Genomic DNA, 27,399 nt, shown 5'->3' with positions numbered 1-27,399 from the left:
TTGGCTGATGCAGTTTGACAGAACTGACCTTCTGCTACTGGAAGAAAAGCTGGTTTTCTTCAAAAATTTTTGAAACAAGAAAACTTGAAATTGATACTTTTTATTTGAGAATCTATTTTGAGAGATCAGACTGAGGTTAAAACTGTTTATTTTCAGTTCCTCAGATGTTAGCAATGATGGTTGACTTGGAAGAAGATGAAGATTGGGCAAATGCAGATGAGCTTGCAGATGATGATTTTGACAGGTAATTATGAAACCAGTTGTTTCAATGTTTTATCAAGGCTGTGGCCAAAGGCACATGTAAAGTGCAGAATGCAAATGCCTGTAGTGCATTACTTTTTCTTTATTCAAATAACTATTGTAATTTTGTTCTTTCAGTCATGAGCAGTTTATTTGTAGGTTACTTAAGCAGTGTTCAGCAAGGAAGTAAATTATTTCAGTTTTCATGTTTGCTGTAATTAGACAAGTTGCATGTCCCCATGTTTGCTGTTTTGTACTGTTGTAGCTTTTTGAAGCCTTCAGCTTTTTTTTTTTCTGTCATTTATATTACTCAGTTCAGAAGTCAGTGCCTCTTAATCCTCTAAATTGAAGGCTAATCCTGAAGTTAGCTGAAGCCATGTTGAAGCATATTGACCTGTTTAATTACCCACAACCAATGTCTTTGTATTTTGCTGTATCTACGCCCTTGAAAATGTGGTGTTTTCAAAAAAAGATGACTTTGGAATGATGCCATCATGCATGGCAGAATTCCTTGTTGGATTTCACCTAGTCCAAAAATACTACAATTTTGCTATTATTTTACATCCCTTGGTATGGCTAGCAATAGCTTATCTTGTTGTGTGTTAGGCAAGAAAGATCTAAAGATGTCCAGTCATTTGGATTTGCTTATTCCTACATGCTTTGTAGCTTGCTCCAACTTTTTACTAAAATAGTGGTTTGCATACAGCATCCTGTTACGTTCACTCTTGTCCAGCTACTGTTAGAGTGAAGTAAAGAAAGCAGAAATAGGTGTAGGAGGTAACTATCTCCACACTTGTATAAAGACATGGATGTTCATTTACCAGTCTAGACACTTCTTTGACATACCTGGTTCATCCAGACTCAGATGTAATTAGTGTTTTGAGACAATTTATCTCAGGACACTTAGAGATCTTCATAGGACAATAGACAATAGAGGAGATGTTCATTTACCCTGAGCTGTAAAGCAACTTCTAATAGATAGCAGGCATGTAAAGACACCTGTAGAACTGATGCATAGGAATTTATGGAATAATCCATTTAATCTTTGCCTTACTTGAAATAATCTTTTTAGTTCTCTTTGATTATGAAATTGAAAGTGAGCTGTCCTTTCTTCTCTCCCTCACATAGTAGACCATACCCTTTTAACCTGTTTCCTGAGTGCTGAAATTTTGCTATACAGGTGTCAGACACCACCACTACATTCAGGTTTGTTAAGTATTTGAATCTTTTCAGTGAATAAAATTTCAAGGGGGAGTAGAATATTGAAGTTCATATCCTTATCAAGCCTTTCAGGATGTGGAAATTTATTCAGATGGCTTGCTTTAAGCAGTTTAGTGAGTATGCTGAATCATGCACTTCAGGCATGTCATTTTCTTTTTATTGTCAGCTGAGTAACTTTGTTCTTCTAAATACAGCTTAGCTGCCTATGGATTTTGTAATGAAAATTTTCCTTTTCTTAGTTAGAAGTCACAAGTAGAGTGAGCACAGATCAGAAAACAAGCTATGCTCAACAGCCTTAGCCTGAAGGAGCTCCTTTGGCCCTCAAAGTAATAGGAGAGCTTGAGGCTTAGACACAAACTACTGCACATGAGCTGGTCTCTGGTGATCCTGTGTGTGAGGGCAGTTTTTCTTTTAGCAGGGTCACTCCTGGTGCTGCTATGTGCTTCCCACCATTGAAGCTCACCTTTGTGGAGAGCTCAGTGGCTGATGTGCATGCTAATGTCTCCTGGTGTTTGAGTCTTTGTAGCTTCCTAAGAGGACTGAAATTTTGTGCAGACCCGGGAACAGGCTAATGATCATTGGGCTTCGCCCTAGTTAGGGTGTGTTCGGATCTGATGAATGGGGATATGAGTCAGCCCACACAAAAGCAGCAGGGAATACTTTAGCATTTCCGGTTTTTTGTTGCTCCAGCTTCATAAAGGAGTGAAATTCTAAAGGAGGAAAAGATTAATCTGACTTCCTCTTTTCTTGGCAAAAGCCTTGCAAAGATTAGAGGGAGATGTGGGGTCATTTTTCTGAGATAAACTGTCTTTATTTCTTAAAACTGAATGTGTGAATTAATGGTGGGAAGAAGGAGCAAGGAGTGGAATTTCAGATGAAAGCTTCTGTTAACTTCAGTGAGTTTGCTCCAGTTTAACCCTGTGTGCCCATGCTCCATTGTCCTGCTGGTGATGTGTCTGTTTATTTGAACATGACCAGTCTGAAGAAGAAACACAATGCTGTCAGTATCTTTTCACAATCACCTTTGTTCACAACATGTGAGTTTCTAGATTATTTGTGGTTTGTAATGAGACTTGGGGATTCAAGCATAATAATTTGAAGACTGTTTCTGGCCCAACTGATTGAAACCGTAAAGAAGGGGGAGATTGATCCCTTTGTGAACCATTACTCAGCTTTTTCATCATCATGGGTGTCCAGGATGGACTGTAATAACCTTGAGTTACCACACTCCCAGCCATATCCAGACTGTAACAGTAGTTATCTGTGTCCTGGAAACTTTCTTGCTTTTTTGTAGAGAATAATTCCATTGGGTGAAACAAATCACTTTGCATAGATAATGTTGGGCTATTCTAACTTCTGTAACTGGCCAAGAGTCACAAATTCCTCACCTGGACTAGATGTTTTCTCGCCAAGTCATTGACAAGAGACCGTGCTACTGAGTACAGCCATCCAAGAAAGGACTCTTGTGTGCCAAAGTTTGAATTCTGCTGGTTCACCTGATTCATAGCAAGTCTGAACTGGTTTATGTTCTTGTGACAAAAAAACGATGGCCAATATTATTGCTTCATTCATTGCAAATTTAGTTTCAGCTTTCTGGGTGTCTGTAACTGCTGTGAAGTTCAGTCTGTACTTTTGGACCTAGTGCTAGTAAGACTCGAGTTTCTTTGGTAGTAGACTTAATCAGTGGCCTGCAGATAACAAATGTTTCAGTGAATAGTAAATAACTATTTTGTGACTGGTGTGTGTGTTTTTAGATGTGGATATGGTTTGTTTACCTAAAGAGGCCCGTGTTTTCAGATGGCAAATTTTGAAGACTAGAACTGCTGGGAAGAGTTCTCTGTTGGACTGCTTGTTTTATTGTAGATCTCAAACCACTGATATTTGTGTAATCAATATTTAGCAATGCAGTGGCTGGTGAGAGTGCACTGGACAGGATGGCATGTGGCCTTGGAGGGAAACTTGTTTTGCCAATGATTAAAGAACATATTATGCAAATGCTTCAAAATCGTAAGTAACTGCATTTTCTTTTATTGTTTTTTAACAGTTCTGTGCTTTCCAGGAACTTCAATACCTCTTAAGTCTTTTTGTTTAGCTACTTGATATGTTATTATACTTTTCCACTTTTGATGTCAGCAGTAAAAACTGTAAATGCTGTGAACTTGAAAGTTTATACTTTCTCTTAGACCGATTTAATAAACTTACATAGAGTGCATTACAACACTTTTTCTGGTACATGGACAGCTGAACAGAGATGTCATAAAATATTTTTTAAACACTGGGAATTACATAAAAATAAGGGAAGAGTTGGGTTTTTTCTATTTCAGAATATTCTCTTTAAAACTCTAAACAGACCCTCACAGTACTTTAAGTTTGTCTAAAGTGCCACCTGTTTTTCTGTAGCTCAGTGTTTTTGCTTCTTCAGAAGCGCTGCATTTAAGTGAAATTTTAATACATTACAATTTGTAGAGGAAAACTTGTTGGTTTTTTCCCCCTGGAATTTGATGGACTGAGGTCATTGGCAGGCTGTCTATTTGGTATGCTGATTTTAATACTTGTTTCATGAGGTCTTTCTATATATTCTTATTGGTTTTGTATGCTTCTTTTCCTCTTGAAATACCTGTAATGTCTGCTCAGCCAATGTAACAAAAAAATACTTTGCATTGCTTTCATGCACTTTTACTTGACCTGTGATTTGAGCCTTTGGAGTAGAAGATAACACAGAAGTTGTGGGTACTGGCCTTCTTGATTTAAAACCCAGTCCAGAAAAAGTTGTTAGCATTTTGGGTATGGAACAGAGGGCTACTCAAGGTAGCACCTGCTGTGTGTGAACACCTACGAAGTCTGCTTGGAATTAAAGTTTTTTCCTGTAAACAAAGTTTTATTAATGAAATGAGCTAGCCTTGATTCAGTGTTGGTAGCTTCTAGGCTAGCAGCTAGCTAATTTTGTAGTACATTCAGAGAAGTGTGGAGCCTAATAATCACTGAAGACCTGACTCATATTAAGGGGAGGTCATGCAATTCATGCCAGATGCTTGTTTTCTTGTGGGTCAGAGCTGTCCATAACCATTACTACTCTTTGGAAAAGAGAAATGCAGATGTTGTTTGGATTGGAAGCTCTCAGTGGTAAGGACGGAGGAAAGATGAAGACACTTAGATTAAAATACTCTCAGAAGTCAAACTTTTCCTTCTCCTATCCTCTCTTTCTTACAATTTTTTATTGAAATAATAATTTAGTGCTTTGGAGTTTTGATTGGGTGGCCAGATGGTCCAAAGAAGATTGTATTTCATTTTGTAGATTCATTAATTTCAAGTTTGGAATACATGCTAACAGTAATGCAGTGGGAGTCATGAGGTGTAGGCTTAACTAGGAACATCTAATGAACTGAAATAGCACAAAATAATCTGCTGCTTTTCTGTTGTGCCTTCTGTCAAGATGATACTTCATTGCATCCTGGTCAGACAGAAGCTTGAGTGTTAGGATTCTGCTGCTCTGAACTGTGATGTTCTTCATAACAGGAATATAATGTGTTATTAGCAATAATGAAATATTGCACTATTTTGGGAGATAAGTTCTGTAACATGCCTTTCTCACAGGTCATTTGGTAAACCTGTTTATTCCTTTGGTTTTCTCTTCTGTAATCCCAATGATTTTTAGCACAGAGAAAGATTTTTGTAAAAAAGAAATAAAAGAAATTGGAGTTTATCACATGTTGCTTAAAAAAAAAAAAAAAAAAAGAAAGAGGGGCATGAAAGATTAGGTTCAACAGTACCCACTACTCTGAGAATAAGCTAATATGACTTGGAGGTGGGGAAAGTTTACATCGTGGAATATTGCTGTTCCTACAGCCTTGAGAAGACTGCTGGAAAGTTTAACAGAAATAATTTATTTGTTTTAAATTCAGATACTGTTTGAGTCATTAGACCTTTTTCTTGAGGAAGGTATGGGCTCTTCTGATGATACTAAAACAGAAAAAAGATGGGGGAGAGAAATAAAAATACTAAAAATACTGTCCTGATGTTTGCCTGGTCAGCTCATTTAATTAAAAATGCAGTTTCCAGGTATTAGTACTATGTATGTACTTGTATCAGCAGTTAAGAATTCTTTTTTCTAGGTCTGGATTTGGCCTGGATTAGACACTCAATTTTTTGTGCATCTCTGGAAGTATGTATGAGGAAAACAGAAAAGTATTTAACAAATCAAGTAGATGCATTAACTTCCCTTCCATCTCCTATTCTTCACTCTGCCTCCTCCTGTGTCCCCTAGCCCCTGCAAAGATAAGGTGATTCATCTTTGTGGTTCTTGGTAGTTCTCAAAATGAGTAACACTTCATTTTTACTCTTCTATAGCTGACTGGAAGTACAGGCATGCTGGCTTGATGGCACTCTCTGCCATTGGAGAAGGTTGCCACCAACAGATGGAGGGAATTTTAAATGAAATAGTTAATTTCGTTTTGCTATTCCTTCAGGATCCTGTGAGTATTGTTCTAGTAGTTATTTCAAAATGTTTTCGTTTCTGAAAATTAAAGATAACTGCTTGTTATGGCTGCTTGTTAACTGTTTGAGGGAAATACTTTTTCAGCATCCCAGAGTAAGATACGCCGCTTGTAACGCTGTTGGACAAATGGCAACTGACTTTGCACCCGGGTTTCAAAAGAAATTTCATGAAAAGGCAAGTAGTAGAGTAGTAGTAGGGGGGAAAAAGTGGTAAAATTATGTCCCCTTCAGAAACTTTGTCTGAAAAAGGAGTATTTCTTTTCCAGGTGATAGGAGCTCTTCTACAAACCATGGAGGATCAAGGCAGCCAGCGTGTTCAAGCCCATGCAGCTGCAGCACTCATAAACTTCACTGAAGATTGTCCCAAGTCACTGCTTATTCCATATTTGGATAATCTAGTGAAGCATCTTCATTCCATTATGGTGATAAAATTGCAAGAGGTATAATACACTGAACAAATTGTTTGATGGAGGGTAACCTTGTCACATAAGCAGAATAAGTATAGCTGAACTAAGACCTCAGAAATGAGCCAGTACACATATCTGCTGCTGCTGGTCTAAACTGACAAGAATTAGCATATGTGCAAAAGCAGATTTTCACATTTGGCATGCTTCTAAGTAAAATGTGTGCTTTTAAAATATAACACTTTATTCTTCTTCTTTCCAAGTTGATACAGAAAGGCACTAAGCTAGTTCTGGAGCAAGTTGTGACTTCAATTGCATCAGTTGCAGATACAGTGGAGGAGAAGTTTGTTCCTTACTATGATTTATTTATGCCCTCCTTAAAACACATTGTTGAAAATGCTGTTCAGAAGGAATTAAGGCTTTTACGAGGAAAGACCATTGAATGCATAAGTCTAATTGGTCTTGCTGTTGGCAAAGAAAAGGTAAGCTTAGATTTTATATAATGGTCTAAATACACTTTTTAATGCCTTTATTTTTTGTGGTATTAGCACTGAATTAATACAAGCACTTGTTAAATATACAGCTGTATTGTTGCAGATTTCTGTGCTTGTCTTTTTTTCCATTTCTGAGGTGATTGTGTTGCTGCTTAGGTTCACAAATTTGCAATAGAATCTTTTTGTAGCTTAAGTAATTCTTGTCACATTGAAAAATGTTGAAAGCAAGAATTTTTTCTTCCTTTGAGTTGATTTTTTTTTTTTTTTTTTTGCTTTAAGAAAAATGACATGGCATCACATTTAGGCACTGTCAGGGGCAAAATGTATGCAGTTCAAAGGGAGCGTAGTTTTGTATGTGGATGCCTCAAAAAGTTTGTGAGCATTTAAGTCTCTGAGAAGTAGCATCTTAATTTGCCTTTAAAAACATACTTGTTTCCTGTATCTAGTTTATGCAGGATGCATCAGATGTTATGCAGCTATTATTAAAGACACAAACAGACTTCAGTGATCTAGAAGATGATGATCCACAGGTATGTTGAAATTGTGTCTTTACAGCTCGTTGGTATTAAAAACATTCCTTGTATACATGATGTTTCTGCCCCTTCTGTGGCCTTTCAGGCTAGTTGTCCAGCCTGTGTTACAAAACTTGACATTGAGATGGCCCTAGAATCTTTCACAGAAGTGTGGTTAGGAAATGAGACTTCCAGGACCTATATTTGCAGAAGAAATTTGAGCTTGCTGTCACTTTCTTATAAATAGATCAACAAGACTTGTTAAGCAGCTGTTCTAATAAGCAGAGAGCTATTTTAACTTGTATATTTGAAAACAAATACTCCTCTAAAAACATAGTACTGCACCCTTTTTTACTTTTTGCTCTATTTTACCATTTTCAGGAATGTGGCTTGGTAGTATTGTTTAAATCTGGGAAATATTTCAGAAAAATATTATTTTTTAGAACAGGCACTTGCAATGTAATCGTGAATCTTATATTGTCACATTTTTACATGTATAGCACCTTTGATTGGAGGTGCTGTCAAGGTTTTGCTAGACTTGGGATGTCTTTTGATGATGCATTTTTATGTGGATTGCATATTGGATTAGTTCTCTTTGAAATAAGCTTTATGGACTGCTGACAAATTCTTTTCAAAAGTCCTATTGTGTAATGCATTTCCTTTATTCCTTCCTTTTAAGTATGCATTAAAATAAAATGTGGGACATGAAAATTCTGCCTTCTCTTTTCTAGATTTCTTACATGATCTCTGCATGGGCCAGAATGTGTAAAATACTTGGAAAGGAATTTCAGCAGTACCTTCCTGTTGTCATGGGACCTTTAATGAAGACTGCATCCATTAAACCTGAAGTTGCTCTTTTAGACAGTAAGCTTAAGATGTTTTGCTTGAAAAGTATACTGAAATAAATTATTTTGTAGCACTTTTAGATTATTTTTCCTTTCTTCTGTATAACAGCACAAGATATGGAGAACATGAGCGATGATGATGGTTGGGAATTTGTAAGCATAGGTGATCAGCAGAGTTTTGGAATTAAAACTGCAGGCCTTGAAGAAAAAGCAACTGCATGCCAAATGCTGGTGAGTAATAAAATGGTTTTGGTGATCTATGTGTTTCTGATCAGTCAAGTCTGGAGCCAAAATCTGTAACCAAAATACTCTTTTTTGTCTCACGTGAAAGAGTGTTTTGGGTGACACTGCTTAGTTTGACTGCAGACACTTAGTTGCATGTGGGTTACTTGATTAAAAATAGTTTGTTTAGTTAGGAGGTTAAAATTTTTTAAATGAACAGATGGTTTTCCTTTGTTAGCAAAACTTAAGGAATTGGATATGTTAAAAAGTAGTTCCTTTTTGCAAATATTGCTGTTTTGGAATTTGGTTTGAAAAATACTTGCATGCCCTAAGAGTTAGAACTGATGCTGCTATCAGGGTTTCTCAAATTACCACAGTTGAGGGGAAGGGAAATGGATTATTACATGTTTTTAAAATAAACTAAAAAAAACCTTGAACTTTTAACAATCTCCCTCTCACCTTTACATAATTGAAAAATATAAGTATCATCCCTTAAAAGAGGCATATCTGTGCTCTATTTTTCAGGTTTGCTATGCAAAAGAGCTAAAAGAAGGATTTGTGGAATACACGGAGCAAGTTGTAAAGCTGATGGTTCCATTGTTGAAATTCTATTTCCATGATGATATCCTATTAACAAATACCACTGTGAAAATGGAAACTTAGAATCAAGATTGTGCTTGCTGTTTTCCTAAATGAATTGAAAGTGTTAGTGTTAAAATAGTCTGTGACTTTATAGCAGAAATGGTTTCAGGGAATGTTCATTTACACACCCTATTTTAGGTAATGTGTTCCTACTTTTCCCCCTAGTTTCTTTTTAAATAAGCAATCAGTAGAAAAAGCGATGTTTGTGTAACAAAGCAGAAGGCAACTTGAACAGCTTTTCTGTCATGGCCTGAAACAGGCTTGAAACCACTTCTACAGAGCAGGCAGTGTAATTTTCCTGTGATTTAATCTATATATAATTAAGAAATCGAGTACATGGATTGTAATGAAATGAGTTTCAGGTAGAAAACCAAGAACTTCATTATGGTGGTGGGATCTTAAATTCTTAGCACTTTGTTGGTGTTGATTGCTGTATTTCCTTAACAATGGCACGTGTCCGAGTGGCAGCTGCAGAGTCCATGCCCCTCCTGCTTGAATGTGCCAGGGTTCGTGGGCCTGAGTACCTCACACAGATGTGGCACTTCATGTGTGATGCTCTCATCAAAGCCATTGGGACAGAGCCAGAGTCTGATGTCCTCTCAGAAATAATGCATTCTTTTGCAAAGGTAACATTCTTACAAGTTTCATGGTGTTACTGTTTGTAGCTTTTTAAAATAAGAAGGGGCATGTTTGGTGTTCCTTTAAATGGCTCGAATAAATGCAAGGTTTCCTCTACAGGAAATTTGTTGTGACTATAAATGTTGTTACAGCTGATGGAAAAAGTTGTTTGGTTTTTTTTTTTTTTGCAAGAATAAAACAGTTACCAATTTTTTTTCATTGTAACCATGAGCAGCCGAAATTATGGGTATGAAATGTAGTGGTACTGTGCCTTACTTGTATAATTTGAGCGTTGAATACAGTATGACTGTTCTTCTAATATTATTCCTGCTAGTGATCCAGAGCATGTATTAATATTCTTTGTGTGCTTAGATTTTATTAAGACTGCTCATGTTAAATTTTAAAGCTGAAAAACTGGTTGTTTTGTTTCACAAGTGCATTGAGGTAATGGGAGATGGATGCCTTAACAATGAACACTTTGAAGAACTTGGAGGAATACTGAAAGAAAAACTAGAAGAGCACTTTAAAAATCAAGAATTAAGACAGGGTAAGTTAACACAAATCCTGTTAACATGGGATGTGGCTGTTCTTTAAAGCAGAATTTCTAATTATTTCTGAACACAAAAAAAATGTTTTGATTTCATTGATTTGTATATTTACATAAAGTAATTGGACTGTGAACCAACAGAATCCATGAGTTGTGTTTGTAAGCTCTGGGAGGATTAAGATGGCATCATTTTCAGCAATACTGTACTTTAATCAGAAGTTAATGAACAGATTTACTTGAAAGACAGTGCACATCTGTGGTGTTACCATTTCCATGGATTTTTTTCATCTGAAGTCTGCAGTTTTCTCAAAGCAATAGTAGTTTATTGTTTCTAAGCACTTTTCTTGTCTTGTCTTTGTGGACAAGTTGGTGTGTTTGTTTCCATTTTATGTGCATTTTTACACATTCTTAAACTGGACTATCCTGTACTTCTTCCTTTTCTGTGAAAGTTTTTTGAAGCTTCTTGAAGCTTCTTAAAAATGGAGAATTCCTGTTGCATCTTCAGCTACTGTTTCCTGTTTTCTAAATTTGTTTCTGCATAATTTTTCCCTTTCACAGGCTTCTTATGCACTTACAGAAAGGCAGTGGTTTAATTTTTTTCTTTTAATTTAGTGAAAAGACAAGATGAAGACTATGATGAGCAAGTTGAAGAGTCATTACAAGATGAAGTAAGTTAGTTTGAAGAATTTTTCTGCTCTACAAGCACCAGGATGGAAATACTGCAAAAATATGCCTTTGACTCATTTAGGGCATAATGCATCCTTAGAATTATTTCTTCATAGAAGAATCTTGTTACCACAGTCCTTCGAAACAGTAAGAAATGGGTCACACTACATTTGTGTATTAGAAAATATGAAAGGTTTCCTTGTCTGATGTGCTGAAGTAAGTTCAAGATATAACTTTTTATTTTCTTCATCTGCTCAAACAATTCTTGGATGGCATTAACACTGATACAGATTTGACAGCAGACCACTTAATTACAGAATAAGCTGAGTTGGAAGGGACCCTCAATGATCATTGACTCCACTCCTGCCTGTCACAGGGCATCCCAAGAGTCACACCATGTGCCTGAGAGCATTGTCCAAATACTTCTTGTGCTCTGTCAAGCTGGTGCTGTGACCACTTATCCGGGGAGCCTGTTCCAGTGCCCAGCCACCCTCAGGGGGAAGAACCTTTTTCTAATACCCAACCACAACCTTTCCTGACGCAACTTAAGGCCATTCCTTTTGGTCCTGTTGCTGGTCACCAAAGAGAAGAAATCTACGCCTGCCCCTCCTCTTGCCCCAGTGAGGAAGTTGTAGACTGCAGTGAGGTCGTCCCTTAGGTCTAGCCTTGCTGACTTGCTTTTTCTTTGAGCCTTGCAAGCTGGGTGGCTCTTAACCTTGGGCCTCTATACCTCTGATCCTAAGACATCTGGTGTGTCATGACAGGAGCCTGTCTCAAAAAGAATAGCCCAAAACCAGAAAAGGACAGCAGGATGAACAGCTGCCATCATGTGTTTGCTTATGAGAGAATACCGAAGTGACTACTTAACTGCTTACACACTAGGGTACCAAAGTGAGTTAATAGTTTAAAGTGGAGGTGATTGTAGAAGAGATACAATAATTTTATTAAATCATTATTAGTATGGAGAGAGAGTAATAATGAATGACTGCTGCTGCTTATAACATGAGACAAAGGATGCTCAGTAAATTTAAGAACTAAGAATTTTTTTTGCTGCACAATGCAGGTGTGAAGCTTGATCACATGAGTTTAACCTGTATGCAGGCTCCAGAAATCATACCCATATGTAAATACTGTCTTAAATAACAGTGTGGTTCTTGACCCCCTTTTTAGGCTTTTTAGAATTAGGCCAGCATTCAAGAGGATATATTTTTGTTGCCTTCAAGACCCTTTTATTTTCTGGGTGTCACTCTGTACTGAGAAAAAATGCAAGCAGGCAGCAGTTTCGGAAAAGCTAAGTCCCTATTCTGCAACAGAGTTGCAAGGCAATTTTAAAAATGTTCTAATGTTTGCTGATTGTTCTGTAAAGTCTGGAGAAAGACTTGCCTGATTACCCTGTGAAAGGAGGTGTGGGATGAGGACATCACTTGCCATATGGACAGAATTAACAAATTAGTAACTTTTGGATATACACCTTTGGTCTCAGAGTATGTTTTATGTAGCCCTTACCTCAAAGCAGCAGAAATATAAGAAGCACAGAAGTCATGAGAGTTCAAACAGTAGTTTCAGATCCAGCCCTCACTTCAGCAGTAACAAAATGACTGATTTGGTCGAGAGCAGAAGGTGTACACCAAGCAAGTGTTACACTCTCTTCCCCAAGCATCTGTTATCAGCTGTTGGTCAGCAGGCAGTACCAGGCTAGGTGGACCTTGTGGTGTGCTGGAGCAGTTCTCTACCTCTTAATGTCATTGTGTGCATGTTCCAGGGTTCCTGCTTGAGCTGTGCCTTGATGATGCAGAAATTGGCTTGCTAGGAAGGGTTTGAATATCCAGTTGGTGGGAGCTGCCTGTTGCACAAGGAGTAGTTACTAGTTTGTCACCAGAAGGTGAGAAAGGTGAAGATCACTAGGGATCAGAAACTAGCTGTACTGTTTTCCCTGCCTGTTAAAGTATAAACTGGTTAAAGGGACCATACTGTAAAACAGAAGTTGCTGTAAAAGAAAGTTAAGAGTTTTCCCAGCGTAAGTGTGTTCAGGGAATAATCCTCACCTGTAGATATAACTTGAATTGATATCTCTGAGGTAAGGCTCTTTATTTGACCAGTTTGATGTATTAACTGGGCAAGGTGAAAAATTTGAACAAGAGGAGGAAATAATATTTGTTATATTTTTGCCGCAGTCTTTTATCACAAAGGCAGTTATCTATTTCCTTTTCCACAAAAGCTTCTTAGGGTATCTGTAAGGTACAGAAGAGGAAAAAGGCCTTTTGCCTTCTGTAAGGGGAACCCATTGAAGCAGCAAATTTGCACAAGACGGTTTTGTCTTGATCTGATTTTTCTGTCCCTGAAACAAACCTGCAAGTCCTAGGCAACTGAGTTCTAGCAATCAACTTACATTTTTAAGAAGGGTGAAAAGGAGCACTCCTGGAACTAGCAGTCAGTCAGTCTCACTGTATGCCCACTACAATCTGAACACATCTCCCTGGCAGCAGTGGAAGACAGGGAGGTGATTAGAGACAGCTGATACAGCTTCCAAAATGCATACCATGCCTGATTAATTTAGTGGGTTCTGTGATGGAGTGACTGTGTTGATGGACTAAGGAGCAACTGATGTCATCTGTCTTGACTTCTGCGAGGCCTTTAAGAGGGTCCCACACAACATCCTTGTCACTAATTTGAGGGGATCTGTATTTGATTAATTCAGCAGATAAGGAATTGACTGAATGGCCATGTTAAAAAAGTTCAATTCAGTGCCTCAGTATCGACATGACAGTAACAAGTGATGTCCCTCAAGATACTGGAACAGGTTCCCTAGAGAAGGATGTGGATGCCCCATTCCTGGGAACAATCAGGGCCAGGTTGGATGGAGCTCTGAGCAACCTGCTCTAGTGGGAAGTGTCCCTGCCTGGTGGGATGTGTCCCTGCACATGGCAGAGGGTTTGGAACTAGATGATTTTTAAGACTCCTTCCAACCCCAACCATTTTGTTTTTCTATCATTCTGCAATTAGACAAAGAATTGAAAATTAGTGAACTTTTAAAAAAAAGTTTTACCAAAAAAGTCATAAATCAACTTTAGTTTAGACACTTAGCACTTCATGTGACTTCCACTCTGTTAAAGATTGTTAATCTTCATGTGAATTGTATCCTTTTCCTTTCAGGATGACAGTGATGTTTATATTTTGACTAAAGTGTCGGATATTTTGCACTCAATATTCAGTAGTTACAAGGAGAAGGTACTGCCATGGTTTGAAAGGTTACTTCCACTAATTGTCAACCTAATTGTAAGTACCTTGTTTTCCTTTAATTTCAATGTAGTTATTTCTCTGATGCATTACTATGCCTTTCATGCTGAAGTCTTAGAGAGCTTGGTAGAGAGAATGTAGCAATTACTCTTTTACAAAATAGGTTTGTTCTAGATCAAGGATGAAGTTGTTACCCTGTGCTTTCTGAGCAGGGTCGCTGCTGTGCTACTTAAAATCTGTGTTGCAAGACTCCGGATCACTGACACACACAACTGTTTTCAGAAATTTAATTTCCTTGAGACTGTCTAGTGTCTCAAAAATGGATTCCAAGAGGAGGGACAAATAAGTGTTGCAGACTCGTGGGGAAAAATTGAGACTGATACATGTAATGGAGTGTGAAACAGAGGTGCAAAGATGAACACCTGGATTTTGTTTTGTTTATGGTGTTGCTGGAAAGATCACTACTGCAAATTACATGGTTTTAGGATTGAATTTAACCCGTGAAGATTTTAACAAAAGTATTAGACCACCGTTCCTGTGACTGTTTCATTGGCTGTACGAGAATTCAGGGTGTCTGAGCTGTTGGCTGTTTGTGCCGCAGTGCCCGCATCGGCCGTGGCCGGACCGGCAGTGGGGGCTGTGCATTTTTGACGATGTGGTGGAGCACTGCAGCCCCTCCTCCTTCAAGTACGCCGAGTACTTCCTGCGGCCCATGCTGGAGGCGGTGTGTGACAGCAGCCCCGAGGTGCGGCAGGCGGCTGCCTACGGAGTGGGAGTGATAGCGCAGTTCGGCGGGGACAGCTACCGGCCCGTCTGCCCAGGTACTGGGGCTGGGGCTGGGGGGACAAATGGAAATGGCTCACCTTTGGGTGTGCAGGGCAAGAGATTGCCACTACTACCTGTGTCATAGACTGGTGATTGAGTGATAAAGTACCTGAGTTCCTCAGGCTTTTATTGTTGTTCTGCTTAGTAGCATTCCTGTTGCAGCACTAACTGCTTAGCAAACTCGATTTACATATTCTTTTTTAAAATATGATCTGGCATGCAAATGTTAATTTCATAAAAACCATCTTTTTGGTACACAGCTGTCTCATAGATGCTTTCTAGTAATATTGATGTGGTTACATATTAATGCAAAAGCCTTTGGATGTCTGGAAAAACTACACAAGAGACATATATTAAGGAATAGCCTGGAATACGACTTGTGTGGCTCTCTACTTTCTGATTGTATAAAAAGGAGCCTGATTTCTGTGAAGAAGTGAAATGAGTATGACAGTACTTATCAGAAACACTTTGTCTGCTGTCTTTCTGAATGTTTCAAATTTCTCTGAAACTTCAAATTCATCTTAAATGTAAAGAAATTATTGTCTGCTCGCACTCTTCTTGCCAGTCACCAAAGTTAATTTTGCGCACTAAGTAGCACCCCTTATGAAAGGTTTTTTCCTTTTTTTTAAAAGAAAATATATAGTCATCTAAGTATATATTTAAAATATGTATTTTGCATGAATATTAATTGAAAGCTGAATTAAGAAAATAAGAATCATCTGATAGGAATTGACACAAGTCTTGCCTACATCAATCAGGGTTGTAATTTTCATTGTTAATATAACTGTTACATGATAACAATCAGGATAAGGTGTCTTTTTAAAAAGAAAAGGAAAAGCAGTGTGGGATGCCTTGCTATGAATCATTAAGAGCATGAAAATTTAGAATTGTCTAGACAGTTCTGATTTTGAAATTTTTTGAGCTTTTTAGCATCTGTTGAAGTCTAATTTCATTTTTCCCTAATTACACTTTATCTTACGCCACTTAAACTTTGTAAAATCTTTGATCCTTCTCTTTCTACTTGGACAAATAATCCTTGATTATGCCCAGACGCCTGACTTCTCCTTAAGTTGAATTTTGGATAAAATAAACTTTCAGCTTTACAGCATACAGTTTATTAGCAGACACCTCAAAAGTATTCTAAATCCCTTTGTGCATACATGAAAGAACTTTGTGATTTATTTTAATGGATGAAGATATGCTGTGATTAGAAACAAATCCATGTCATGAGACATTATCTACCCCACAGGTTTTGGTATATCTCTGAAAAACATCATGTCTGTGGGCTTTTATTTGTAATTTATTTTCTTTACTGGTTGGTATATAGCACTGGCATATTGTTCTTTTGCAAGTTTAAAGAGTATATAAATACTCTTCAGAAAAAACAGAAGTATTGATATAAGCATTTTTGGCAGTCAGTAAAAAAGTCCAAGAATATAGCAAATGTAATGTAAATGTAAATTGTAAATGTCATGTGAGTTACCTGATGAAACAAACATCACGAAAACCAGATTTTGTAAAGGGCAAAGAAATAGGATGGAAGGGAAAACTACAGCAAAACAAGTAACTTTCTCGACAGGGATACAAGGTTACAATTGATGCAACTGGCAAGGTTGCTTCTGTTATATTGGTGGAATAATATGATTAGGTGTTCTCTGTGAAAATTGTATCAATCAACTGCATGGATTTCTTCCTAAATCAAATTAGTGGCCTCAAAACTGGGTGGTGCCAGATGCCAGAGCAGTCCGTCCTTGGAGAAAAGCTTAACATTGTAGAAGATGGGTCTTCCATTGTCAAAAGGCTTTTTTAAGGTTTATCTAACACAGTATCTATGTGAGAATGCATCTGTTTTATTGACAAGATGTAAACTTGTCTGGTAGGCTGTAGGGAGAAAATTATGTTGATTCATTTTGATGCTCTCCTAATTTTACAGTTGCAAGGACACACATACCTACAGAGTCATTCATTAGTATTAGTGAGTGGGATGCAGATGAGATTTAGCTTCAGCAGCCATGAAAACCTGAGGTATAAAATGCAGGCTCAGTTGTCCTGGACATTATAGACCTCTCTGAAACAAACTCTGCTGTGGAGAATAGTCCAGCATCATTATCCTGCATTCAGTATACATAAGCTAGCAGGTCTGATGTTTCTGTAGTTCTCTAATGTTTAACAGCTTTTCCATAGCTGCTTAATTCTTCAAAAATCTAATGCATATAGAAAATGGATTGTGCATTCTTTAACTGCAAAGCTTCTACTTATTCATCAAAATTCAGAAGTGAGAGATCTTACTCTTCCTCAGTAATTAGAGTTATTTTGAAGTGTACAATTCCATAACCTGCTTACTGTGCTGATAGAGAATTTCACAGTTTTAGTATTCTATTTTTAGCAGAAGAACACAAGGACAATTGTTCCTGCTTGCATGTAGTGTGCTTGGAAGCCTGCATGTACACTAGTAGCTAAAAATGTGACATTATTGTTCTATTAGAAGGGTGTGTGTAGTTACCCACATGACTGTTTAAAAAAATATAATTGCTATTAACCTAGGAAGAAAACTGGCATGTTTCTTCCATTGAAAGACATTTCCTTTCCTTGATTTTTATGATCTAAACTATGCCAAGTTGATTCACCAGGTGAGATTACTCCTATGACCTATTCCTAGGGCACCTTGTAGTGGTGAGAGGTGTGTATGTGTACATCCATACATATTTTTATATACAGATGTGTGATGATAATAATAAAGTATAGCTTGATTGTGCAGTTAAACTTTATTCTTGTGTTTTTAACAATTAGAGGCACTTCCATTGCTGGTGAGAGTCATTCAGTCACCAGATGCCAAAGCCAAAGAGAATGTCAATGCAACAGAAAACTGCATTTCAGCAATAGGAAAGATAATGAAGTTCAAGCCTGACTGTATAAATGTTGAAGAAGTCCTTCCACACTGGTTATCATGGCTTCCACTTCATGAAGACAAAGAAGAAGCTGTTCATACTTTCAATTATCTGTGTGACTTACTTGAGAGGTAAGGCAAAGTCTTCACACTAATGCAGAAAGTAAGCCTGTTTGCATGCTCTTTCCTTGCCCTCTTTTTCCAAAACTGAGAAACTATGAGGTTAATCTACATTTGGTTTAGAAAAGATAATTAGAAATGTCAGAACTGAGCCTTCCCTGATGTTATTTCTGCTTTTTTAAACAGTTACTGTTCTTGTCCTAAATAGTGTCTGTATGGCTGGAAAAAAAGTCCTGGCTGCTTTATATATCCATAATGACAAAGGATCTGCAGAAAACTTTTACAGAAAATTTCAGGAAAACTTTTTGGTACTCTGCTTACATGTCAGAACCAGTAACTGATCAGGTCTTTTCTCTTAGAAGCAGCACACATGTTCTTGCAGCCTTCTTTTAAGTAGTTTTGCACCCTTTTGCTTTCCAACAAAGTCTAAAGCAGAGAAATAATATCGAAAAATTCATTGTACAGTGCTATCTCCCTTAATAATTATTTCAGCTATCATTGAAAGCGTCTTATCTCACACTTTATTCTTTGGGTTTGTGCTCCCTCCTGTAGGTAAAATGAAAGAAAAAAAGTAAACAGTTATTCTAGTGTGATGCACTTCATAAATGAGTGAAAAAACATAGCCTCTGAGGTGTTATGTAGTAAGCACATTCTGGCTGGCACTGTATTACATCTTAGGAGAAAAATATAAGGGAAATAACTTAGATTTCTTACAGTCTTTTCTTTTTGTGAATGCCTTGTATCTCTGGGTGCTTTATTAAGGCAGAGTCTCAAAATATCAACTGAGGTCCCTAGACTGATTATAGAGCAGTGAGATACAGATGAGAGACACCATAATAATGCTGCCAGGTGCATGTGAACAGGAACATAGAAATTGAGAATTGCAGTACCAGCTCACTTCTGTACCCGCATGTGTGCAGGTGGCTCAGCCTGGCTACCTGCTTCTCTGGAGCTCTGCCAGTCCTACATTCACAGCCTCTGCATTCCAGCAATGGTAGGTGGCAGGGCTGGAAGTAGATCATGTGTTCCACATAGATTCCTGATTGCTAATACTCCTCCACTCCAGCATTTGGCTGGGAAAGAGGGAGCAGAACTGCCTGCTTGCTGTGTCATGGAGAGTGCTGGCAGAGAGCTGAAGTTACCGGCATTCCTGACGCCAGTAACACAACGTCCTGGGAGGCACAGAGAGAGGAACAAGTCCTTTTAAGCAGGGTATTTCTGTCACACTATTTACAGTTCCATCTGCATGGAACTCAGCCATTCTGTAAAGTTCAGAACTTCTTCCTGATAAAGCTTAGGCTGAGTAAAGAATCAGCTGGTTAAATATTAACAGAAGGGGGAACATGCTGTCAGCAGGCAACAAAGCTGTGCATACTTATTCAGCTGTGTGAAACTTAAACCTAAATAAGCAGCTTCAGAATAAGATCATTCAAAATCACTTCACTTATGTGTAAAGTGTTTACATTATTTTAGGTAAACATTAATTCCTTTGCAATTTATCTTTTGTAACAGCAATAACCCAATTGTCCTGGGTCCCAATAATTCCAACCTTCCCAGAATACTGGGGATAATTGCGGATGGTGAAATCCACGAAGCTATCAAACACGAAGATCCATGCACCAAGCGGCTGGCTAACGTTGTCCGCCAAGTGCAGGTAAATAAATGCTTGCTTAAATAGAAAAGGAGCATTTAGAGTCTGCTTGCAGAAGGAGCTAAACTGTTAAGCCAGTTTTGAGAACCTTATCTCCTTAATGATTCAACCAGTGATCTTGGAAATCCTTCGATGCCCCTTGAATGATTAATGATAAAACTTTGTGACATTTGCACTTGAATAAAATAACTGTAACTAATTTTCATGCAGCGAGATGGTTAATATGTGAGCCAGTATTAGTTTTTGTGGGGTTTTTTTCTGAGTCAGAAATTAGAATCTGGAGAGAAATCTGCATGTCCTTTTATCAGTGAACTGTACTGCAGGATTTGGTCCAAGATGTGGTTCTTGTAAGCATCCTGTGGTGACTTTCTAGTACGGCAGCAGCTTGGGTTCTTTGTTAGAGAACAAGTGCAAACCACAAGTTATTTTACTACTGCCCTTTTCAATCCTGTGCAAATATAGGTGGCTGTTTGATGTTTTCCCTAGCTTGGGGAACTGCTGTAAGGTTCACATCCTTTATGCCATAATGAGTCACTTAATAATGATGGGAATGTCCAGGTACTTAAACAGTGCTTCTCTACAGTGCTGTAAGTGATAGTGTTCATAGTGCAGATCTGCTCCAGGGCCAAATGTTGTTGGGTGGATGTAGTACCAATGAGAGAAAGGTGCCTGGCAAGCATCTCGCTCATAAAAAAGCACGGAGGATTTTATGCAGCTGATCTTCAATTATTGGCTTTCTACCTGACCTGCTTTGGCAAAATTCAGGTTGAAGAATTTTAGGAACACTTGATATTGGAACCGATTCACCTGTATGAGTATGTCAGCCTGAGAGATCCATTCTGTCTGGTAGGAAAAGTTGTTAAAATTCTGAAGGCATAAAGAGAAGGAAATTGAGCAAGTTTCAAAGTGAAACTAGTGTAAGTCACTGCTCTATATTCTGCCTGACAGATACAAATCCTTCCTGTTAGTTCTCAAAGTCTAGGAATTCACCTTTGTATTAGGGTTTACCTAATGCATTTGTTCACTTTACCTCAAATCATCAAGGCTTGTTTTTTTTTAACACTACAGTGGCGCATACATGTATAGATTAGTTGTTTACAACAATGTTTGAGTCTGTCCAGGATTGATAGAAACTTTAATATGAGGTGGCTATGAGATCAGCATTGGCTAAATGATTTACATTTGGACCGAGGAGAAAAACAAAATCTTAAAAGTCATGTCTTTTAAAAAATACAATTTTAGCACAGTGTTACCAATCCTATTTCTCTTCACACATAGCATTTTGACTTTAGTAAAGCTGTAAGACTTTTATACTCTTACTGACTGTAAGAGTCTTATACTATGATTGGAATTTTCAAGGTTGTGGAGTTGCTAACAAGCTCCTGCTTCCCAGATTCCAGGAGACTTTTTTCTTTAATGATCTTAGTAAGCTGTTTCACTGCCAGTGTCTAACATGATCAACATGGTCATTATTGGAATTGCTGAGGTATTGTCAGGCCAGAAATATTTCAGTGTAAAGTATCAATTTAAATATGCATCAGAAATGCTGGAAGAGTGCATTTAATTCTGCAATATTTCATCATACATTAAGAGTCTAAAATGCCTAATGGTATTTAGAACTAAACCCACAAACTTACATTTGAGAGCATTTATTTTTGAAATTTTTTAATCAATTTTTATATTTTTTAAACTTTTTAAATTTTGAGAAAAGGGCATTATAATAGAACTGAATGTAAAATATAAAAATGCAAATTAAACTTTTTTTTAAAAATTACTTAAATTATACAGTTATTGCAAAAGCCAATCTAAAGACCTAAAATCAGTCACCTAGAATTTTTTTCCCTGTCATTATCCTAAAGAAAGCAGGGTGCCAATTGCTTCCAGTTTCTACTGATAAGTGAATACTTTTTCCTCAATCTTGGTTAATATTCAGCACTTTCTGGTGCTGAATTAGAACAGTCCTTACTGATGGTGACTTTAAAAGCTAATGTTTCAGCTGAGGGCTATGGTAGCACAGATGAAGGGTTTACATTTACCCAGAAAGATGCTGTGCAGTTCTCTCTGGGAAGTAATTGACCTTTCCTTTCACTACAGAGCCACTCCCTATGTTGGCAGCAGAATTTTGCACACCCTCATGTAGCACATCATGCTGTAATCCCAGAGCTCACCTTGAAGCTCTGAGTGTGTTACTGCTGCACCAGTGCCCAAAACACTCATGTCGAAGCGGCATGATTCAGCTGTTTTGCCTGAACATTGGTCTTTTAACTTCAGTGCAGAACAATCAAATGGTTTAGGCTGTGGTTGACATGAGTGCCATTTGTTAACCCACACAGTTAACAACACAGTCGTTACAGAGAGTTCCCAGGAGTCCCAAATCTATTACTCTGCTGCTGTTCAGCCTTTTGGAGCATCTCAAGGTGAACCTGTGTAGCACTGTGTATCACTGAAGATTTCAGTCTCTTTGGCATGTAAATTACAGGAATAAGCTGAGTGAATGTTGAGCTTTGTAAACATAGCAAAGTTTAGGATGTGCCTTGGACACTTTCAGCCTGCATAAAGACCACTTCTCATTTTTTTTCTAGACATCCGGAGGACTGTGGACAGAATGCATATCACAGCTCAATGCAGATCAACAGGCAGCCATACAGGAGCTCCTGAACTCTGCTTGAAGGGCCTTAATTATCATCTGCAAGAAAACTAACTCCAAATAAACGTTTACCCTATTGTTTAGGTTTCTTTTGTTTCTTTTCTGAGTAAAACCAGAACTGTAGTGCGTGTAGGCCATTCTTCTGCAACCTCCAGGCAGTGGCAGCAGGAAGAAGCATTCTTTCAGAACGGCGTTTAAATTGGTTTCTATCCCACAACATGAAAGAAGTTTCCTGTAAACCCTACAATAGCACTGAAGAGTATTTTTCTAACGGTATCAGCCATCCATACGATGGTGAAAGGGAAACAAGTTGAATTTTCTCATTAGACATAAGACCTTCAGCAGTAGATGTACGTTATAACAGATAAACGTTTCTCTACATCTAGTGTTAATTGTATGAATTGGAGTGTGAGTCTTTATAGGGTAGAAAGTGTCCTTCTGCCCCACAAGGTAGTAGATGAAAAGATGAAAAACTGAAGACAAACATCGAGCATGAAGACCTCATTGATCGCACTTTCGATTCCCAAAAACAACTTGTACAGTGACTCAATGAGGAAAGCTGTTCAGCTTCCAGCCCTTGAATGTGAAGTCTCTTTGGCATGTCTGACAGTATCTCATTCACTCCTCAATAAATGACATTGAAACACAAGAAGCTTGTGTAGAAGTTCAGTGATGTGTGGTTCTTTTAATTTTCTCTTGTGAAAAGATGAGAATAACAAACTATACAAGTCACGATTTTATATATGAAACTTTGTATATTGTTGCCTAATACAGATTTTATGCTTTTTTGTTTCTTGACTTTTTAACAAATTTTTCACCTGAGTGTGTAGAATGGAAACTTAATGGCATTCCTTGTGTGACAGTAAATACACATATCTTGACTTTAAAATGTTTTTCATGTTCAGATGCAGTTGCATTTCTTAACTTATAAAATGTAGTGTTGTACCAGCTGCAAATGTGCGACGTGATCTGGTAGGCAGCAAAGCTGTTGTAGTAGCCTGTGTTTCATTTAAAGCAATCATGCAGTTGACAGCCTGACCTGAAAGAATCAAAAAACCCTTCTCAGGTCTTTTCTGGTACTTTGAGAGCAATATATCATCTACCAGCAAACATAGGCATAGATTACCTGATTTCTAACAAAGATGAGTGAGGTTTTCCCACTCTGTTACTTCAAAGCTGTTAATATATGCATTGATCTTTAAAAACTTAAGTTCTTACTGAAGTGTTCTTCGAGTAGATCTCAATTGTCTCTTGAAACAGATCTTTTTGCAAAGAGAGTGTAAGTTTTCTTCCTTTATAATAAGAAAAGGTAGAACTTTACATGTAATAAATGCCTCTCATACTAAAGAATAAACTTAGTTTTGCCTTTGAAAGTGTTTGAGAAAAGAAGATAAAGAATGAGGCGTACCAAAACCAGCCCAGAACTATTATACCCAAAGGTTTGTGAGACAAACTGCCTTAACCATAGAACTTGACAATGTAGTTTGTTTAGAGGCAGCTGAAATAGTGCAACAAAGTGCTGTTCCAGTTTTCATTTTGTTCAATATTGGTAATCTCTTATTTACAGAAATTCAAGCATTCATGCATCTGGAAGATGAATGCTAAGGATTGGATACCAGTGCTGTGAGAGAACTAGTAAGTCATGTCAATTATCTCAAGCACTGGTCCTAACAATAACAATTTTGCTATACTCTATCCATCATCTTTCTTCTTTGTGGGGTTTGTTTTTTAGGTATTTGTTATTTCAATTTCCCCTCAGTCTAAAACATGTAAATTTTGCCCTGCAGCAAACTTTTTGTACTTTTTCTCAGATCTTAAAGCTTAGATTTTTTTCCCCTTTCTTTGGACTGTGTGGTGAGAATCGTAGCACATTTGGCATTTCCCAGAAACAGTGTCAGCTTTGGCTCTCTGTAACATAAGCAGCATTTGAATTGCTCTCCTAATGGACCAGCTGTAATCCTCTTGCTTTCCTTTTAGTCAAAGTAACTGAGAACAAATAGAACCAGGAGATGGGGCTGCTCTGTGTGCTAGAGCCAGCACAGAGCATCTTGTGCAGTTGCTTTTACCCTGTTAATCGTTTGATCAAAGCAAAGGGCACTGAGTGAATCACTGTCAGCCTGACAGGTAGGTTGGTTCTGGGTACTGCCTGGAGATCTCTTCTTGCCTGTCCCCACTGAACTTGTCAGGGTTAATCCAAAAGCTTCTGTGGCATTTTCTCAATTTGCTCAAGCTTTAAAAACTATGCTCCCTTTCCATATTTAAAAGCTGTCTGGATCACTTATATTGGCTTTTCTGGTTCCTTAATACGGAATTTTTAAGCAGTCAACTGTTCCTGTTCCTCATTGCACTTAAGTACTGTTGCCCAAAGAAAGTATAGTAGCAGAACAGTAGCTTTAGCTGCAACTATCTATTTTAAAACTAAAGTGACATCTTTATGAAGGAACCAAAGTAATCTTAAACTGTGGTACTGATATGGGAAAGGTAGTTTTGATTCAACCATTTTTCCTGGATATAACTCCAATCTTGCTTTAACAAGCTGCTCAGCTGTTGCATGGGGTTGAGAGATGTACCTAGTGTGGCGTGAAGAGCACTGCAAACAATAGCAGTGTTTCACTGCCTGAACAAAGAGGTACCAAATCCACACTGGACATCCACACAAAAGTGCTCCAAGTTGCACTCAGTAACAAAAGCACAACTAGAGAACACCATGCAGGTGTTCCAGGCCTGAAGTTCCATTTGCCTGTTTAATAAGCATGTGAGAGTAACTAGCATTCATGAGCACTGCTTTAAAAAGTAGCTCACCTCCCTGAAGTGTTGGGTGAGTTTCCATCTAAACCCTCACCCGTTCTTACTGTTCTGAAGGTGAAGCTACTTGCTTTGTGTTTGCAGCTCTAGGTTGGTCATGACAGATAATAATGCAGATGAATGTCAAGTCTCCTTTACCTGGCTTTGTCTACAAGATCCCCCAGAGAATCTGTGCCAAATCTATGTAAGAAAGTGACTTGTAGCCTTCATGCTTACAACATGGGGTTTGTGTACTGCTGAGGTATTCTGTCATTGCTTTTTTCCCTGCAGAGGTTTCAAAGTGTTGCTGAGTGCAAGGGCTGGTATTCCCCAGCATAGAACAGTTGTTGTTATGCCAAATGTTGTCTGTTCTCTACACATCTAGATCTGTCAGTCTCATGTATGAAGTACATGCATGAGAGTAAGACGTGTTGCACAGTTGGAATTTTTGATTAAATAAAGAACTAAGGAAGGTGAATTTCCTATTGACTCTGTGTATGCTTGTCTGTATTGGCTATGCAGCTGCCTCAGGCTCTTGAACTGGAGCTTTGTTTTCCCTTAGTGGTATCTGTAGGGGTGCACACATACACTGAGTCTTCAAAATACAATGAGGGTGTTATTAAAAATAATACAAAAGTCAAGTACTTGCCATGTGTTTGCACAGCTTTGAAATATGTTGTTGGGCAACTTTGTGGAGGAGCCTTATCCTTTGCTATTCAGTCATTTGGTTTGCTTTTCCTTTGCTAACTTAGAAAATGCTACTTCCTTTTATGGGGCTCGATGGTACCTTAAATTTTAAGAAATGTATTTGTTGTCTTCCAAGAAGCAATAAACAGGATCTAAGTGTCTGTCTAGTACAGGTCCTTTCCCCTGTTGGTTATCAGGAAGATGTTTGTGTTGCTTCAAGGAAGAACATCTCTCAGGACAGCGTAACCTCTGTTGAGACTTGGAGGTATGGGCTCAATATTGAATAGAAGTCATGGGATTTGTTCAGGAAAAGGCTTCTACAGCATCTTCTCTGAAGCAAAAGAGAAGTGAGGAATGGAGGCATACTCAGAACATGAAAGCTGTGTTTCCTATCTTCGAATATTAAATGCTAACCTCAGCCACAGTATAGTTATTCCAGTTGAAATCTGAGTTTGTCTCTGGAGTTTTCAACCACTTTTGTGTATCAGAGTATTTGGTTTTCAAAGGTAATATCTTGTTCCTCACACCCACGAGGCCTGAATGTTTGGTCTTTACATTTCACACAAGTTCACAGATTTTGCTCACTGAATTAAATCTGATCTTTTTAGTTACGTGGCAGAGAAGCCACGTCACCTCTCAGCTCTTCTGAGCCTATTTAGGAAGTCAGCGTGGGAGTGGCAGCCTGGGATATCTCCTCCTGATGAGCAAACAAAGGATGCTCAGTGCAATTGCTCACTACCCACGGGGTGATTCCAGACCCACCTTCCTAAACCCAGATCAGCCACCCTTCCAGGTAACCCCCCAGTTTATACACTGGGCATGGCATTCTGTGGTGTGGAATGTCCCTTTGGTTCATTTGGGTCACCTGTCCCAGATATGGTCCCTCCCAGTTTCTTTTGTGTTCCTCCTCATTGGCAGAGCATGAGACAGAGAGGGGGAAACAAGTCCTTGACTTAGGATAAACAAAACCTGGCAAAAACCAAAACATCAGTGTGTTATCAACAGCATTTGCATTCCAAATCCAAAACACAGCACTGTAACAGCTACTGGAAGATATTTATGCTACCCTAGCTGGAACCAGGGCATCCTGCAAGGCTGCAGTTAGTGTGAAATTCATTTCTTTGCTTAGGAGATAAGGAATTGCAGTTTCTGCTCTGGGGAGACAGTTTCAACAACTTCTGCAACAGATCATTTCCTATCATTCTGGTTCAGAGCAGTGATAAACTTTCTGCACATTTTCAGGAAGGAAAGGTAGGACCTAGGAGGTACAAGCCAGTTTAGACTTTCATGATTTTGCTTTATCGTTCCAAAGGCTGCCCATGACTTGAGTTAAGGTGCAGGGAATTTTTGTAGCTGCTAAACCATGAAATCAGAATGTCTTTTGAGTTTAGTATTGTTACCACTGTAGGCTTAAGAATAACTTGTGCTGATGTAACACTAGATGCAGATAGTTAAGTGTAGTGAAATTTTACTTACTTAAGGAGGTTTGTTGGTTTTGTTCAGGGTTTGTTTTGGGCTTTTCTTTTTTTGTTTTGGTTATTTTTTGTGGGTTTGTTTGTTTGTTTGTTTTGTTGTTTGGCTTTTTGAGGGGTTTTTGTATGTTTTTGCCAGCAGAAGAGGTTCAAAGCTACCCTGAGGCACCAGATGAACTGTACT

At 38.2% G+C, this 27,399-nt stretch overlaps 1 protein-coding gene across 1 annotated transcript in view; it reads left to right on the top strand.

The window, feature by feature from the left end:
- The window catches only part of IPO5 (importin 5), a 45,175-nt gene extending 19,641 nt beyond the window's left edge, over positions 1–25,534 (top strand). The window contains exons 9-26 of the mRNA XM_030960113.1: positions 157–244; positions 3,362–3,468; positions 5,809–5,933; positions 6,041–6,130; positions 6,222–6,395; positions 6,623–6,841; positions 7,300–7,383; positions 8,097–8,229; positions 8,320–8,441; positions 8,958–9,054; positions 9,528–9,700; positions 10,128–10,239; positions 10,852–10,907; positions 14,059–14,181; positions 14,744–14,963; positions 17,758–17,986; positions 19,487–19,628; positions 22,208–25,534. Coding sequence (XP_030815973.1) covers positions 157–244; positions 3,362–3,468; positions 5,809–5,933; positions 6,041–6,130; positions 6,222–6,395; positions 6,623–6,841; positions 7,300–7,383; positions 8,097–8,229; positions 8,320–8,441; positions 8,958–9,054; positions 9,528–9,700; positions 10,128–10,239; positions 10,852–10,907; positions 14,059–14,181; positions 14,744–14,963; positions 17,758–17,986; positions 19,487–19,628; positions 22,208–22,294 — 2,381 coding nt within the window. The 3' untranslated portion in view covers positions 22,295–25,534. The remainder of the gene's footprint in view (positions 1–156; positions 245–3,361; positions 3,469–5,808; positions 5,934–6,040; positions 6,131–6,221; positions 6,396–6,622; positions 6,842–7,299; positions 7,384–8,096; positions 8,230–8,319; positions 8,442–8,957; positions 9,055–9,527; positions 9,701–10,127; positions 10,240–10,851; positions 10,908–14,058; positions 14,182–14,743; positions 14,964–17,757; positions 17,987–19,486; positions 19,629–22,207) is intronic.
- Positions 25,535–27,399: the final 1,865 nt, after the last annotated feature.

This window comes from Camarhynchus parvulus, chromosome 1, assembly GCF_901933205.1.
Source record: "Camarhynchus parvulus chromosome 1, STF_HiC, whole genome shotgun sequence".
NCBI lineage: Eukaryota > Metazoa > Chordata > Aves > Passeriformes > Thraupidae > Camarhynchus > Camarhynchus parvulus.
The sequence above is the reverse complement of the archived record's forward strand: the minus strand, read 5'-3'. Positions and strand labels throughout refer to the sequence as shown.